Consider the following 18,593-nt stretch of genomic DNA (forward strand, 5'->3'; position numbering starts at 1 on the left):
CTCAGCCCACAGCACAGTGCTTGACACATAAGAGATGTTTTATAATTGTTTCTTAAATAAATGAGTGACCCTAAACAGTCACCAAGTCCAAGCCTTCCCTTAATTTTTTCTTCTTCAGACTAAGTATCCCCAATTGACACAATGAAAGCAGAGATCCTGGGATTAAATAGTTGGAGACATGATTGTCCACAGTGGGTTAGCACAAAGGGAAGGAAGGAAGGATTTATTAAGTGCCTACTATGTGCCAGGTGCTTACAATTACTATCCTCTTTGATCTTTCCAACAACCCTGGCAGGAAGGTGCTTTATCTTTGTTTTACAGTAGAGGCAATTAAGGCAAAGAGGTTAAGTGACTTGCCCAAGGGCATGCAACCAGTAATTGTCTGAGGCTGGATTTGAACTCGAGTTTTCCTGACTCCAGGCCCAGCACTCTATCCACTTTGCCACCCAGCTCCAAGGAGCTAATTATCCTCTCCACCCTCAGAATACAGGAACCAGAGAAGGCCCTTTCTTTGTGTCATGGACCTCATTTGGTAAAGTCTATGGACCCTTTCTCAGAATTCCTTGAAATGCACAGAATAAAATACATAGGATTACAAAGAACATCAATTATATGAAAACACAGTTATCAAATTTAAAAAAAAAATCAAGTTCATGGGCTCCAAGTTAAGAGCCCCTGACCTAAAGGATGGTCTACTACATTTAGCAGGATGCAAGGAGGGCTTCACTGAAGATGCGCCTCCCATGGGTTTTGTAAGGAAATTACTTTGTAAACCTCAAAGGCCATACAAATGCGTTATTGTTTGGGGGACATGCTGAGCCAACCATCTCTCAGGCCTTTCTTTTAAGAAACACTCAACACATAAAGTTATTCATAGAGACCTTGGAGGAAGGTAGGTGGGGCAATTTGGGGGTCTCAAACTGGGTCATTCTAGAAACTGAGTAGAGATGCCATGGTGATTGGAACAGAGTCAGGGAAGGGAGGAAACCACTTCATTTGTGAATGCCAAAGTCCTCAATCTGAACACAAAACAAGAAGCCAAGAGCCCAAGTCAAACATCGGCTATTGGGTCAGAGTTTTACCAAGCTCAGTCCCATACTCATAAATACTTAGCTCTGAGGACTGAGGGAACCCTGGGAATTACCAGAGGGAAGGAAGGAAGGAAGGAAAGAAGGAAGGAAGGAAAAGAAAAGAAAGCAACATATTTTGTTAGCTGATTAAAAAGATAGAGCTGATAATTCCAACCTAAAGGTATTCTCTCCTTGTCTGCTCTTGTTTCCAGAACCCATTCCAGAGTCAACACTAAGCCAATTAATTCTTGGGATGACAGGGTTTTCTCTTAGGTTGTCTTCCAGTAGTATAGCTGAAAAGGTCCAATTTAAGTAGGGCTTAAAAAAAAAAACTAGTCAATTCTTCTGTTAGGAAGCTTTGTCTAATTTTAACTTCCTTGGGTTTTGTGTGTGTGTGTGTGTGTGTGTGTGTGTGTGTGTGTGTCCATGTCTCTGTTAACACTTTTTCACATCTGACTTAGTCATGGCAGAAGATTAAGAAAATGAACAAATCATAGAAAGAAAGAAGAAAAGTGTGCTGGGGCCAGCTTCGAACTAGCAATACCATTGTTAAATAAATTTTCAGTGTGAACATTTACACCTCAGAAACGCAAATGGCTAGAAATCAGGGCTTGATTTATTGTTTTGTTGAATGTCTGGGCTTAAGAAATTGATGGAGAAGATGTTAATAATGCAAATTAAAATTTTCAAATGTGTCAAGGTACATTCCTCCCCGCCCCCAGGGTTGGTTGTTAAACATTTACTAGAACACCCCTGGAAAGAGGTCTCCCCAGTTTCTTTTCCCACGTTGGGGCTGAACACTCCAGGCTCACAGGAGGCTGCTAATGAGAATGCATGTCTGGACAGCTCTGACACCCAGCTTAAGGAAACAGGCTGATCCAGCAAAGGCTCCAGGGAATAGGGCTTGATCCTCCCTCCGAAAGATGTGAAAGCAGCAAAGGAGCTGGCTCAAAAATGACAAAACACAGGAAATAAATAGAGCATTCAGTCCAAGAACATCTTACCTCACCATGCCCAGCCTGAAGAACACGGGGCTCTGGCCATCTCACTTCCTTTCCTCCCTCCTTCCACCTCAAGTTGAAAAGTTTCCAAGACTCAGATGCCTTTCTTTCCCTGGTGCCCCTTCCCTATGTCAAATTTTCCAGTCTACACAGAAAGGGCACCACACCTACATGGGGAAATGGAGAGGCTTAAGACTCAGCTGAAAGGGAGCCCAGAGACTGTCCAGTTCAACCCCTACATAAAACATAAGTCCCATCTTTTCATTGCTACATCAGACTTTGTACCTTCTCTCTCTCTGTATTCACATATATATATATACATATATATACACATGTATACACACATAGACATATACTCACATTTACACAATGTATATATTACATAGTAATTTATTATTATATACAATGTTATTATTCAGTTGTTTCAGTTGTGTCTGACTCTTCGTGACCCCATTTTTGGGTTTTCTTGGCAAAGATACTGGAATGGTTTGCCATTTTGTTCTCCAGATCATTTGACACATATAGAAACTCAGGCAAACAGGATTAAGTGATTTGCCTGGGGTCATCTATGCATACTTATGTGTGTATATATGTGTATGTATGTGCATGTGTGTGTGCATTTTTGTGTGGTTGGGGTGTGTGTGTGTGTCTGTGTTAAGGCAGCTAGATGGCGCAGTGGATAAAATGCCAGGCCTGGAGTCAGGAAGACTCCTCTCTGAGTTCGAATGTAGCCTCAGATACTTCCTAGCTGGGCAAGTGAAATTACTGTTTGTCTCAGTTTCCTCATCTGGAAAATGAGCTGGAGAAGGAAATGACAAGCCACTCTAGGATCTCTGCCACGAAACCCCCAAATGGGGGTTCAGACACAACTGAAATGACTGAACAAACATGCACACACACACACACACACGTACACATATGGATAACACATTTATTCCATTCATATCTTGTATATTCTTATATATACATGTTGTCTGTCTCTATAGACTGAAAACTCCTTGAGAACAGGGACTGTTTTCACTTTTGCTCTTTGTCTCCTCAATGTTTAGCACAATGCCTGGCACATAGTAGGTTAATAAATGCTTGTTGATTGAGCTACAATACCCTCAATCATTAATCATCTACTCTTATCTTGAAGACCAAGAGAGCAATTTATATCAGGTGGACCTCTCCTTTCTTTTACAAATTAACAAGCGTTTATTTTCTCTCTTTCCATGACCCCATTTGAAGAAAAACAAAAGCAAAAAGAAACAAATAAAAACCCTTGTAACAAATATGCACAGTCAAGCAAAACAAATCAGCATATTGGCCATGTCCAAAAATGTCTCATTCTGAATTTTTAAATATTTTTATCCCCCCAAATTGAAGGAAAAAGAAAAAGGAAAAAGGAAACTTTCCTAACAATGTTTCATCAAGCAAAGCAATTCCCACATTGGCCACATTCAAAAACGTTCCAGTCTGCATCTTAAGTAGGTCCTCTCTGTCGGGAAGCAGGTAACTTTCTTCATTTTCAGTCCTTTGGAAATGTGTTTTTTGTCATTGCATTGATCAGAGTTCTTAAGCCTTTCAAAGTTTTTTTCCTCCATAATATTATTATATAAATTGTTCTCTTGGTTCCGCACACTTTACTTTACATCAGTTTATATAGGTCTTCCCAGGTTTCTCTGAAATGGTCCATTTTGTTGCTTATCATGACTCTCTCTTTTCAATTCTTTCCAGAAATCCCTTTACAATTTGGCTCTAGGTACAAAGTTTACCACACATATACTTCCCTTTATGCATCCTGTTTTAGTCAAACTGACCTAGTCACTCTTCCATTGGCATGGTATTCTACCTCCTATACATACCCTATGCCTGGAATGCACTCCCTCCTCCCCCACCCCCCCAATCCAGTTTCCTTCAAGGTTCAACTCAATTGTTAACTCGAGCATGACGTTTTTCTTGACACCAGAATTCTAATGGAGTCTCCCAACCCCTCATATTTGCACGGCTTATCTGAATACTGTTCCCCTACCCTACCCCCCAGAAAAGTATGCCCCTTGAGGGCACAGACTCTTATTTTTGTTAAGCACATAGTAGACCCTTAATAAATCCTTGTCAAATCAAAAGATCAGGTTTCAAAAAGAAGCCTTTCCTTTTTATAGCAAGATATTCTTACCCCAACACCTTTCCTCTCCTTCTAATGGGAAGTCTTCCTGGCACCTTAGTCAGTCTCCACCCCACTGCTGCCCTGTTAATAATTCTAAGAACAAAGACAAGAATTACCCAGCCCAGACAGATATGCCAAAGAGAGGAGATACTCAGTGGGTTAGCTCTAGAAGGAGAAGAGAGGTTCCTGATGCCTTCTGCACCCCTCGGTGTGAACATATTGAAAAAATGAGAGAAGGGAAAAAAAACAGTGGGAGCTCAGGCTCCTCTGAACTGGGTGGCAGGAGAGGGACAAGGCTGGGGGTGGGGTTTCAGGTTTCTCTGGTCTGGAGAGGATTAGTATAAATTCAGCCATGTCCCCATTCAGCCCTGCAGCTATCTGCATACCCTGCCAGAAAGAAAGAGTTGGTGCTAATTGAGTGATGCCCAGAGATAGCCCCAAACACTCTGTAACAGCTGTAGTCAGCATTTCTACAGCTTTTCATTTCTGCAAAGGACTTGGCAGTTAGTTACTCATATACCCTGCGGTGCTAGTTGGTGGCTATATCTGTAATCACAGCACCTCCATCCCCTACCAGTTCCTTTTCCCAAGCCAGGAGACATTCAGGGATTCTGCCAAGGCCTCCACATTAGCCAAGGCCCAATGCCAGAATTAGGAGCCACCCCCAAACTCCCCTGTCCCTCCTAAATGAGGACACAGACCGCTTAAGCTGAGCTCCCCCTCTGTATCCCCTATACTCCGAAAGCACTCCATCAAAGAAACCACAAAGCTTGTGTGCAAATCACACAAAACAGGAAGATCTGTCCCATAAGGACTCTCTAACAGGAGGTGTTTTTGTTTTTTCAACCAGTAGAGAAAAACCAGACCAGAATCTCAGAAGGCACATTAATATAATTTATTCAATTCACCGTATAAAGAGTATAGGCCAGAAATACATTTTAGAGCTAGGAGGGACTTTGGAAATAGGCTAGTTCAGGCCCTTCACTTTATAGATGAGTTAACTAGAGCATGGAACGACTTGCCCATAGTGGTGGAGCAAGTTTTGGGCAGGGCTGGGCCTAGTACCCAGGCTTCCTCTACATAGACACAGATAAACTTAAGCCTACTACCTTTGAGCCAGGCAGAGCTAAGTGACTTAATAAGAGTTTTGCTTTCTGTTAATATTTTTCTACAGGACAATACTAGTCCTCTGATGTTTTATCTCCATCACCTGAGGCTATAAGTCAGGGACCAAGAGGAGATGGGATCATTCAGAGACAGTATACCCCAAAGGACTCTGAGTGGTTGGGGAGAGGTAAGGGGAGCAGGGAGGGGGGAGATTCAAGGAAGAACCAAGTCCTTTCCTAAAGAGTTCTACTCATCAATTTTCTGTACAATCAATACAAACTTCCTTTCCCGCCCACTCCCCCCACCTGTAGTCTGAGTATATAAACACACATACAATTCCCTACCTGGTCTACAAATGAGGCATGGGGAAATGGGAGAGAAAAACACAGACATAGGAGAAAGATGAAAGACACACAAAAATGCTTTTCCCAATTTCAAGCAACTCGATATGTAGGTTCCAGAACTTTGGTATTAAAACAACCACAAGACATAACCAAAGACACCAATAACTTAGCAAAATAAATATTGGAGAAGGCACCGCTACTTCTCTGGGACTGATGCAATCTGGTGGAAAAACTTTCCTCCAGGCACTAGGACCAGGAAGACTGGGGTGTTTCTTGGGCTGAGTTTAAATGATGGAGAAAAAAAAGAAAAACAAACTAACGAAAACACTCCAAGGGTTTCTGGGAATTGTAGTAGAAGACAAAAGCAGCAAAGACTAGGGCATAGCTGTCAGTGTCCGTAGATTTTTTTGTCTCACCCTCCTCCCCAGGAAAATGGACTTAACCAAAGGTAAGACTCATCCTCATTGAAGCCAGACAGCCCCCAAGCTTGGTAGGTATTCCACCATCTTGGGAAGAGGACTAAGTGTTTGTGGGGGACAGAGAAGTGGGGAAATTGTGTGCTGCTAGGAGCTGAGCAACACTGGAAGAAAGAGGTTCAGTCCCTCAGGATGATAGCCAGTCCAAGTGGATGTTTGTTTCTCCGTGTGTTAGGGTTGAGGCGAGCCAGGGCACCCCATCCCAGTCCTGCTGTGTAACCCTGGTTTCCAGGGCAGCTCAACACCCACTTTCAGAGGAAAAATCTCTTTAACGAAGATCAGCAACAACTGTGGTATTATGAGTGTCACCCCTGGCTCCACCCTTGTCCTGGCCTCAGCAAAGAGGGGTTTCTGTTGTGATAACTTCCTTCAAAGGGCTCCAGGTCTCCAGAGGAAGGCCCCCTCCCTCCTCTGTCTGCCCAGCATACAGAAGAAAGGAGCTCAAGAATTAGGCATATAAACATGAGGCCCTGGGGGCAGCCAAGGAGCAGTCTAGAAGTAAAAGTCTGTGATACAACAGGGGAGGTGGGTTTTCTCTTTAGGCCAATAAAGGTAGCAAGTAGCAATATTCAGTTTGCAGTTCAGGTTTCCACCACCCGGATGAGAGGCAAGGGCTTAGGGTTTGGAGGCCGGGAGATCCTAACACTGAAAAGAAAAGACACAAGACAAGAATACTTAATGCCTTATGTCCTACTTGTCAGCCACAATGCCCCCTCCTCCACCCATTCCATCCACCACTTCTATCTCTCTATCTGGTTTACTCTTTCAGTGGTAACTAGTCTTCCCAGTAATTCTATTCTTAGGTACCCAGTTTTTTAAAACTCGAATTGCCAATCACCTCTCAGGAGTTTGGTGCCCTTTAGTGAAGCAGTGAGATAGAGATAATGGCTTCAAGACCCTTTTCAATCCTATGAAGCTGATGCTGTTCTTTATATCCATACATGTTCTTCTTCTCCAATCATCCCATAAAACATCTTCAACCTTGGCCCATAAATGGTATCAGGGAAGAGGAGATGAGAGGGCAATTTAGAAATGGAAAGCAGAAATAAGGAAAATGGGAGGTGTCAGGCTGACAGAGAAGGAAAGATCAGGGTGGGGAATCAGGTCCAAATAGGGCTTCAAGTAGGGGTTCTTAACCTTTTGTTGTGTCAAGGACCCTTTGGGCAATCTGGGAAAGCCAATGGACCAAGGCAAATGAAGTCAATAACATAATGTTTTTGAATTCATAAAATATGTAAGATCACAAAGGAAACTAATTAAGTAGATTTATTAAATTTTTTTTAAAAGTTCATAGGACCCAGGTTAAGATCCCCACCTGGTCTAAAGGAACAGACTTGTTCTATAAGTCATCCCTTCAATACCAAGTGAGATTTGGACCTCAGTAAAGAGGAGTCCTCCACAGCCAAGATTGTTCTCTCTTCCTTCTTTTCTTTTTTCTGACAAACCCCACATACATAGGTATACATACTCACCTTCCCAGGCTGTCACTCTTGGTTCGGGTTTGGGTACTGAAATTGCCAGGACTGATCTGCTTTTCTATCAGGTGCTCCATTCGGTCATGCATCTCTAAATTCTGTAACATACATTCCAAAGTGAGAGCATATCCTTCTCTTGTTGCAGTCTCCCACCCACTGATTAATCCTCTCTTGCCATCTCCCCACTCCTCCTTTGGAGATGTTGTTACTCCTCAAGTGAAATGCCTTCTTCCTCCATATTCACCACTCCTTGTGTACCTCTTCTTCTTCAGGTTATCTTCCCATCCAACAATGATCATCACTTTACTACTTCTATACTCCAGTCCCTGTTGGATGAACTTGTCTAGATAGTCCTTTAAGTCTGTGTACATAACATGTGTACACAGGTATACATGTCCAAGTCTCCCAAACTAGGCTGTAAGCAGTCAGAGGGTAGAAGGCCCTTTCTTCCATTTCTATTTTGTTTCTATGTACCACCCACTCAAGTCTTCTGCAGATAGTAGCTGCTGAATAATTATTAGTTACTCCAAAGACTGTAAAGGCCCTGCAGCAAAGTTAGAAAGTATTCAGTAAACACAACTTACACTTGACAGGCCAAGGCTACCATCCCAAACAGTGAAAACCTGAGGATTAACTAAATTGGCCCAAAGCCTCACTTCCTGAAGCCTCCCCTGCTATTAGCCTCCCAATCTTCTCAGGCCCAAAGAGCCCAGATTCCCCTCCAAAGTGACTCCCATGCGTCATACCTCAGCCTCCAAGTAGGCAACCTTCTCTTTGAGCTCCTGGATGGTTGTGTCCTTTGACTGAATCACGGTTTTAGAATTCTGAAGCTGTGAGGGCAAACAATGGACTACTTGAAAAAATGAACACAGGCCAAATGACTTTCACCTCTGGCTGCTAGAAAAGGTAAGTTTTCACCTCTTTATGAGCTTGCTTTTTGACACAAAAGGCATTTAAATCGATATAACAATCTGAGGTGGAGCAGAAGGACAACCAATTCAAAACAATGTGTTCTACTTGGCCTTGGAACTCACACACTCCATAGGGCAGCAGATGCACCTTCCTAATTATGTTTTGCTCAGGCTCATAGAAAGAAGAGTCTGCATTCCCTGAGTACACACTACCAGTGTGGAGATGGGAAGACAACTCTGAAAGATGCCAGTGTGAGTATGTGTTGGGGTGGAATTCAGCTTAGAATTTAAAATTTGCTCTAGGTCACCCACAAAGACAAAGCAATGAGAATTTACACCTTTCTTTCCATAGACAACAGTTTTCTCAGAACGGCACACAGAGAAAGGAGGAGACAGTTTTGGATAATTTTCTTTTCCCTCCCCACCCTCTATGGAAGACTCAGATGATCAAAAGGCAAAGAGGAGGAAAAAAACCAAACCGGGAGAGTAAAAGATCCTGGATAATCCTAGACGACCCAAGATGCTACAAGCACCTGACCAGAAAGCTCAGGACATCAGGCAAGATCTCCTAGTGGGTCAAAGGGAATTCCCCCGCCCAGACTGGACAGGCAAAAACAATTCCATAGGTCAGTGAGGGCTGGGGATTTTTAGAAGAGAGAAAACCCAAGGATAATGAGGTCTACTCTTACCTGCTCTATCATCTGCCTGACTTTCCGCTGCTGACTCTTCAGCATGTCGTCCAGGTGATGGATCTTCTCCCGAAGGCCAGCCACTTCCTTCTCCAGCTGAGCAGTCCTGGAGATAGAAAGGACCAGAGGATTGATGCAGAGAGAAAAAAAAAAGCTCTCTCTCCAGTTACAAGACCAATAGAAGAGAGAAGGAAGGATTTCCAGGGCTATTAAATTCTGTTTCCCTTTGCTCTGAGGGGAGATTCTATTTAATATTCTTTTTTACTATCAACTTTGACAGCTTGGGGTGGGATGCCACAGAATCATAACCTTCTGGAGCTGGAATTCCAGTTCAACAAGCATTTATTGTGCCTACTATGTGCCAAGGCACTGGGGATACCGAGACAAAAGAAAACACAATCTCTGCCCTTAAGGAGTTTATATTCTACCACACTTATGTAATCAAGGAAACAGAAATCTGGAAAGAAGGCTTTGGCTTATGTCATTACATTTTTCCATCAGCTGCTCTGTTTGGTTTTCACTTTACACACATTCTGTTTCCATGTCTCCCCCTCCCAATGGGCACCCTCTGGTAGCACTCCCTTTTTAGCATCCTTTTGTGTACTGTCTTCCTCCATTAGATTGTAAGCTCCTCCAGGGCAAGAGCTCTCTTTTTCTTATTTGCATTCTCAGCACTTAAGCACAGAGCAAGTGTTTAATAAATGTTGACTGGTTATTGATTATATCAAACCCAAAGGGCTGATATTTTATACTAGAGACAATGGAAGTCAATTAAGACTCTAGAACAGGAGAGAACTGCTCAGACCTTTGCTTCAGGAAGGTTATTTTAGCAGCTTTGTGGTGCACGTATTGAACTGGGGAGAAACACGAAGCAGCGATCCCAGAGTTTTATACTGGAAGAAATCTCAGAAGCCATCTATACGCTAAAAGAATTCCTGCTACATCTACTGCCAAGTGGCCATCTAGACTCTACTAGAAGATTTCCTTCCAAGCAAGGGGAATCCACCACCTCCTCCTCCCAAGCAGACCATTTGACCTCTGAAAAGACTGGGAAGTCTTTGCTGGTATCAAACCTAAATTTGCCTCTTTGTAAATACTACCTGTTGCTCCTGGTTCTGTCTTGAGGGCCAAGAGAATCCATAGAGTAGAAAGTGCACTTGATCAGAGGACCTGGGTTCACATCTCAGGGATGCCACTTCCTTCAACCTATGCTCACATGATAGGGACTTGAGGCCCTTCACCATCCTGGCTGTCTTCCACCAGACACCCTTCCAGATTCTCAATGCCCTTCTTAAACTATGGAGCCCAGAACTGAACAGAGTATTCCAGATGTAGTCTGATGCAGCAGAACAGAGGAAACACTAGGATCATCTCTGAATAGCAGCCTATTTCTGGAAACTCTGCCTTTCAATGCACACCAAGATCTCATTGGCGTCCCTGCCCTCCCCCTGCTAATTTATATGGAGCTTGCAGTTCACTAACATCCCCAGATATTTTTCAGATTAACTTCTGCCTAATCATGCCTTTTTCTGTCCTTTACTTCTGAAATCTAACAGCAATTCCAGTCTTTCAAATACCACTGACAGTGGCTCAATAATCATACCCACCGTTGAGTACCTAAGGATTGTTCATTTGGGCCAGATGACTTGAATTAATCAAGGTCACCTGGATAACAAAGTACTTTCTTACTTATCTTGAGCATCAACTGCCTATCAATTATTTGTGTTGTCATTTTTTTGGTGGAAAATGCAAAAATAAAGGCTGGCCAGCTTTATCTTCTATTTTTTCTCAGGTATCATTGTCCCCTCTTCCCCAAGCATCAGTCCTTCTCTCTCTCTCTCTTTCTGATTCTTTCCCCCAACAGTGCTTAAAAAAAACCCCCTCAAAAACCCACCCCTTTTTATTGTCTTTAGCTTTCCTTGCCAACTTCATCACATTGAATGAATGAAAAAGTATTTACTAAATGTGTACTATGTGCCTATCAATGTGCCAAATGCTAGGCAAACAGGAAGAGCAAGATAGTCCACGTTCTCAAGAAGTTCATACCCTAATTGAGCTTTAGTTGTCTGAGATTCAGCGTTCCTGATACTGTTTTCTATGGGGCCATTTTTATAGAGCCATTATATCCATTCCTATCACTTGTCTTTGCTTTCTATTTTATAAATTTAAGTTGGCTCGGTATTTTCCTATACAATCACATTGGTTTCTTCAGACAACTCTGCTTTTTCCTCCTCTGTGTCTTCAGAACATCATTCTTGAGCACCTCCCATGCTTTCTGGCCTGACTTCTGTAGAATATTAGTCCAAGGGATACCTATCTTTCCCGTGAAGTCGGGATTCTTAATCTTTTTTTTTGCATCACAGACTTATTGGCAGTTTGGTGAAGCCTATGGACTTCTTCCAAGGAAAATGTTTTTAAATCCACAAAATAAAATACAGAGGATTACAAAGGAAACAAATTATGTTGAAATATAGTTATCAACATTTTTTTAATTCACAGACCCTACGTTAAGAACTCCTTCTCTGTAACCTCTGAAATCTACTTACCCCAAAATCTCAGGTGTATATGAGACTGTGCCTAGCTTTTCTTTTATTTCCCTGTCACAAGTGGTCACTTCCCCCCACCCATTTTCCATTTCTGCTCCAGCAATTGGTGCCTCTAAGTTAACAAGAATCTAATCCAACCCAGAATTTTTCCTTGTTGGTTCCTATACCTTTTAAAGGATGAAATTATCTTTAAGACAAATGAAGTTATCATTAGTTATCAGTTATACTCTGGCAGATGTCTGAATAACTAAAATCTTTCATCACTTCTATATCATGCCAAATGCCAAACATGCAGCCTATCTTCCAAGCTCCTTATCTAGTTTTCCTTTCTGTCCAAGTGACCTGTAGTAGAGTCTGGTGACAAAGTTACACCAATTATATCCAGCTAAGCCTCAGCTTTGGATTACTCCACCATTCACTGCTCCTACAACCACACTGCTGAATGAAAGTAGAGAAAAATCACTCAACTGTTCTGACTGGGCCCACTACAAATTTATGTTCTGTAACCTCAACTGGGCCTTCACTGCTGCTGGGCAAGCCTTCTATAACTTCCTTTGCCAAGTATCCTATTCTCCACAGAGACTCTTCCAAACCTTTTCATCTTTTCTTAAACCTCAAACCTCCCATGGCTTCCCCTCCCCAACTCTCAAATGAGAATCTTGCATCATATTTTACAGAAAGAAATCGAGGCCATTTGCCATGAGCTTCTTCTTCCTCATCTCCTATCACTCTGGTGCCTTCTTCCACTCTCTCCTCCTTCACTCACTTCACATGATGAGGTGGCCTTACTCCTTACCAAGGCTAACCCCTCTACTTGTTCAAGCGATCCTATTCCATCTTGTCTCTCTCAACAAATTCTATCATTTATTTTCCATCCTTCCCTCTCTTCTGGCTCCTTCTTTCCTCCCTTCCTGCTTACAAATATGCCCATGTCTGCTTCATCCTGAAAAAACCCTCACCAGACCCTTCCACCCCCACTGCTGTCCCATGTCTCTTCTACTCTTTGCAGCTTAACTCCTTGAAAAAGCCATCTATAATAGATGCCTCTACTTTCTCTCCTCGCTTTCTCTTCTTTAAACCCTTATAATCTGGCATCTAACCTTTCCACTGAACCTGCCTTCCCTGAAGTTACCAACGATCTTTTAGTTATCAATTCCAATGGTCTTTTCTCTATCCTCATTCTCTTTGACCTCTCTGCAGTTTTTGACACTGTTGATCACCCTCTCCCCTCTCCTTGCTATTATCTTGTCTCTAGGTTTTCTGAACACCACGCTCCTGGTTCTCCTACTCCCTTTTTGACCACTCCTCAGTCTCCTTTGCTATATCTCCTTCCAGATCATGCTCTCTTACCATAGGTATCCCTCAGGGCTTTGTCCTGGGTCCTCTTCTCTTCTCCCTCTATACAACTTCACTTGGTGATCTCATCAGCACGCATGGATTTAATAACCATGTCTATGCTAACAGATTTCAAATCTATCTAGCCTGTCCCAAACTCTCAACAGCCTTTCAGACATCTCAAACTGGATATCCAGTAGACATCTTAAATTAAACATGTCCAAAACAAAATTCATCATCTTTCCCCCTAAACCTCCTCTACCCCTATCTTCGTATTACTGTAGAGGGCAACACCATCGTCTGGTCCCTCAGGCTTACAACTATGAGTCACCCTGGATTCTTCACTCTCTCTCACCCTCCATGTCCAATTTGTTGCCAATACCTGTTGATTTCACCTCCATAACATCTCTTGGATATGCCCCCTTCTCTTCTCTGACACTACTCCAAGTCCTCACCACCTCACTCTTGGATGATTACAATAGCCTGCAGGTGAGTCTGCCTATCTCAAGTCTCTTCCCACTCCAATTCATAATCCATTCTCCATTCAGCCACCAAAGTGATTTTGCCAAAGCACAGGTCTGGCCATGTTAGCATCCTACTCAATAAACTCTAGTGGCTTCCTATGACCTCCAGGATCAAATACAAACTGCCATTTGACAATGAAATCCATTCATAACCTGCCACCTCCTACACCTTACTCCTTGAAGACTATTCTTCGATCCAGTGACACTGGCCTCCTAGCTACTCCATGAACAAGACAGAGTTCGGGCATTTTCTCTGGCTGTCCCCTATGTCTGGAATGCTTTCCCTCTTCTACTCCAGCTACTGACCTCCCCGGCTTACTTTAACTCTCAACTAAAATCCCATCTTTTACAGGATGCCTTTCTCAATCTCTCTTAATTCTAGTGCCTTCCCTCTATTATTTCCTGTCATCCTGTACATAGCTTGCTTTGTATTTGTTTGCATGTGGAATCCCCCATTAGCCTGTACGCTCCTTGAGGGCAGGGACTGTTTTTTGCCTTTTTTTTTTGTATTCCCAGTGTTTAACACAGTGTCTGGCACATAGTAGATGCTTAATAAATGCCTATGATTATTTGTTGACAGTCCTGTTCTTTCTTTTACTGATTTTTATCCAAATGCTCTTCACTAGCCTTTCCTGGCCACTTTCCCCATCCACAGTTTCTGGATTTCCTCACATGAATATATATCTTAACATATAGAGCTTCCCAAAGGAAGCTCAGTGGCAAAGTGGATAAAGAACTCAACTTGATGTCAAAAGACTGGGGTTCAAATTCTTACTAGAATTACCAAGCCTCTTACTAGAAGCATCTCGGCAAATCACTTAAATTCTCAGCCTCATTTCCTCATCTGTAAAACGGGGATAATAATTGTACCTACCTCACAGGGTTGTTTTAAAGGTTAAATGAGTTAATATATGTAAAGCAGCTCTTAAAGCACTACATAAACATTAGCTACTTTTATCAATCACCCCCATTCATTTTTCCTCTCCGTTTCTTTTGTGTAAGGTATACTCATCCAAAGCCATATTCCAGTCATGAGTTTCAACGCATCAAATCTCAAGATACCTCTGAGGTCAAATATGCCTCCTTACAGAAGGTCTACCTAGCTCCTCTTGGTGCCTTAAACACTGATCATTTCTGTATAGACATCCAAGCTCAGAGCTCCTTTAGGGGGACATTTTCTCCTACAAACTTCTGGATGTCTTAACTACTGTTCTTCATTCACTGCAGCTATGTATTTTCTACAGAATCGAACTTGGAAGACACACAGTTTCTTCACTGCCCATACTCATTTTAAAGCCTTTTTGATTAAATCTGTGAGGTAGCAAACATACACATTCTTATCTGGCTTTATGAGGTACACTCCATTCCTGACTAGGCATCTGCCATTCCTGTAGTTTGGAGCTGTATTCCAAAAAAGCCAAATCCCATTCTCAGACACCACCTTCTAAATCAGCCATTCAAAATCCTAAATCAATAGTCTTCTGCATCCCCTGGCAGCAGTGAAGAAAAACACAATTCGGGTCCCTGTGGTCTTCAGTTTCTTGACCAGGACACTTCATAATCTTGAGACCATTTTTTAGGTTCCTTCTGGCAGGGTCATGTGTGTCCAAATGAATCACAAGAACTGGTGGAAGCCATCTTTTTCTTATTTTTTAATTGGCTAAAAGGAATTTTTAAAAAGAATTTTTATTGATATCTTTTAAATCACTCATTTTCTTAAGTCTTGGAAGACTCTCTGTTATATCTTGGATACATAAGATACATACCCTGGGAAGAAAACAGGTCTATCATTGGTTGTTATCAAGTCAACCAACAACTGCCTCAGTACCACTTCTTTCTCTGATCCTTCCTGGAGGATCTGTCATGCAATAGTTGCTGTGGTTCTATTATATTATTGCTTGAAAGACCAGCAACTGTTTCCTTCTCAGAGGATCTAGCTCCCTCCTCTTCCTCATTTTTGGATGAGGAAAGTGAGGTCTAATCAGAAGTGGCTTACTAAAGTAAAGGTCACAAAGCTAATGAGTGGCTCAGTCAAGACTGACCTAAGACTTCTAACTTCCAGGTCAGGAGTTATTCTACTGTATCACGTGATATCTTCAAAGCAGACAGAACCAAAAATCCCCCAAATTGAGAAGAATGTTCCATGAGACTCCAGCCGGCTGCTGCTATTTTCCTGTGCCTCAAGAAGCACAAATGCTGGTGACTCCATTTTTTTTTTTTTTACAAGTTGGGGGAGTCCAGTCCTATTGAGAAACCAAACTAGAGAGCCTGATGGAAGGTTCCACTATGTTGTAGCTGGGGAGTAACAGTGAGGGATACCTAGAATTCTAAGATTCTGTCCCAAAGACTAGTTAAGCCTCAGGTTTAAGCTCCAAAACTTCCTCTTTTTCCACCTTAAGTCTCTATTCTTCTCTTTCTCAAATTCCTTTTATTTGGAAAAATCTGCATTTTACATGGCTAATTGCTAAAATTGTTTAATCACATATTAATATAATTAAAAAGGCATTTAATAAGCACTTATGTGCTAAGCCCTGGGTTACACATGCCAAAGGAAAGATAATTCCTGCCCCTAAGGAGCTTATATTCTCAAAGACTAGACTACACTTAGAGGAGTGGTGGCCAGGGAGGGGGAACATCGGCCCAGAAAAGTTACTAGAATGATGAGTAGCACTCTAGGGGAGTAGGGTGACACATCCCTGCTAGAGGGCAGAGTTAATTTGATTATGGTTCCTCAACTAGAGAATGAGGGAGAAGTAATGCAGAGAAGAAGATGGCAGAGGAGGGAGTGAAGTACGATGAGCCTGCCAGGTATGTGCCTATTCCACATGTATGTCATAGGTAAGATTTTATGTAAGCCATGTAGTCTGTAATACAAATGGTTTGATGCATGCAGGCAGCTAAATGGTACGATGGATAGAGCACTAGCTCTAGTGAGGACTAGCAAGTGGGCCACTGTAGCATGAGACTTGAAAGGTAGGAAAGACCTTCAGGGGTGGGGAACCTTTGGCCTCGAGGCCACATGTGGCCTTCTAGATGGTTAAATTTGCATTAATTCAAAAGGCCACACCTGAGGACCTAGAGGGCCACTTGTGGCCTCAAGGCCACAGGATCCCCACCCCTGGGTTGTGCGTGTGTGTGTGTGTGTGTGTGTGTGTGTGTGTGTGTGTGTGTGTGTGAGAGAGAGAGAGAGAGAGAGAGAGAGAGAGAGAGAGAGAGAGAGAGAGAGAGAGAGAGACGGGTAGACCGATGCTTTAGGAAAATCACTTTGGTAGCTGAGTCAAGGGTGATTTGGAGAAAGAAAACAGTGAGGAAGAAAGGACAATTAAAATACCTCTCACAGTTACAGGCAGGAGATGTATTCTTAACCAAACTAGGGCCAGAGGCAATTACAAAAGATAAAACAGATAACTTTAACTACATAAAACCAACAAACTTCTGCACAGACAAAATTAATGCACTCAGGATAAATAGAAAGGTTAAGCAAGGAAAAAAGCTTTGTATCAAATTTCTCTGATAAAGATTTACCATCTGATACATATATATATAAACAATAAACACAAACACACATACACACACACACACACACACACACACACACACACACACACACACTCTCCAAATGCCATTCCCAGTAGATAAATGGGCAAAGGGCATGAACAAACTGTTCTCAAGAGAAGAAATTGCAACCACAAGGGAGAATGATCCAATTCATTAATAAGAGAAATGCCAATCAAAACAACTCTGAGGTTTCACTTTATATCCTGAAAATTGGCAAAGATAACAACAGATGGCAATAATCAATGTTGGAGGGGTTGTGGAAAGATAGACTTTCTAGTGTACTGCTGGTGGAGCTGTGAATTGGTCAAACATTTTGGAAAACAATTTGAAATTATGTAAACAAAATGATTAAAATGTACATATTTTTCGACTTGGAGATTCCATTACTGAGCTTATATCCCAAGGAGGGCATAAGAGAAAAGTCTCCATAAATACCAAAATAGTTATAGTGACAATTTTTTTTGATAACAAAGAACTGGAAACAAAGTAGATGTCTATCAGTTGGAGAATGGCTACACAAATCGTATAATGGCATATTATTGTGTTGTAAGAAATGATGAATGTAATGAATGGAGACAAGGAGTAGAAAGATCTGTATAAACTGGTACAGAGCAAGGTATGCAGAGCCAACAAGACATTATGGACAGTAACTACAACAATGTAATGGAAAGAACTTCCTTCCTCTTTTCTCTCTCCCTCTTTTCCCTTCCTTCCTCTTTCTTTTTCTCTCCCCTCCTTCCTCCCTTCTCTTTCCCTTCCTTTTTTCTTTCTTCCCCTCCTCCTTTCCTCTCTCCCTTCTTTCTCCTAAAATCCCTAATAACCACATAAAGATTTACATGAGCCCTTTCGTTTCTTCCTCTTATGTTTCTATTCATTCAAACCTCCAGTATAGGAAGAAAAGGAAAGGGAATAACCCCAAATAACTTAGTTGTTTTTTGAGTTTCTTACCTACTCTGGAAACAGACTAGGTCAGGGAGGCAGATGACAGAAAGAAAAGGCCTAAAAATAAAATGTTTAGATTGTCCGTGCCTGACCTAAATTTAAGTTCTAGAGCCGTGAGGAACAGGATAAAGGCCTCAAGAGAGCTCTATCCTCAAAGACTGTGACGGGAATTATATTGTACAGGCCAAAAAAAAAATTTATAGTTTAGACTATACTCAACATGACAATATTAAACTGGATCTGTGATTCATCAGATTCATCAGCTGAGAGTTTATTTCTGTTCCTGTTTATGGCCTATAGCACAAAGAGGCCAGAAATTCTTCAGTGGCCTAGGGCTCAGAGTGGCCTAATTTGGCATTACTCTGTTTGATGTTTCAGTGGTATAGGCTTCCTCTGTCCCCCAGATCATAAGGAAAGTAGAAGATAGTTTATGTATTATTATTTATTAGAGGTAATTTAAATTTAC

General features: G+C 41.9%; 1 protein-coding gene across 1 annotated transcript in view; it reads right to left on the minus strand.

Moving 5' to 3' along the window:
• Positions 1 to 5,100: 5,100 nt before the first annotated feature.
• Positions 5,101 to 18,593, minus strand: part of TUFT1 (tuftelin 1) — a 40,409-nt gene continuing 26,916 nt past the window's right edge. The window contains exons 9-12 of the mRNA XM_036767636.1: positions 9,223 to 9,328; positions 8,369 to 8,452; positions 7,620 to 7,720; positions 5,101 to 6,792 (exon numbers count right to left, since the gene is read on the minus strand). Coding sequence (XP_036623531.1) covers positions 6,729 to 6,792; positions 7,620 to 7,720; positions 8,369 to 8,452; positions 9,223 to 9,328 — 355 coding nt within the window. The 3' untranslated portion in view covers positions 5,101 to 6,728. The remainder of the gene's footprint in view (positions 6,793 to 7,619; positions 7,721 to 8,368; positions 8,453 to 9,222; positions 9,329 to 18,593) is intronic.

Source organism: Trichosurus vulpecula, chromosome 7, assembly GCF_011100635.1.
Source record: "Trichosurus vulpecula isolate mTriVul1 chromosome 7, mTriVul1.pri, whole genome shotgun sequence".
Classification (NCBI taxonomy): Eukaryota; Metazoa; Chordata; class Mammalia; order Diprotodontia; family Phalangeridae; genus Trichosurus; species Trichosurus vulpecula.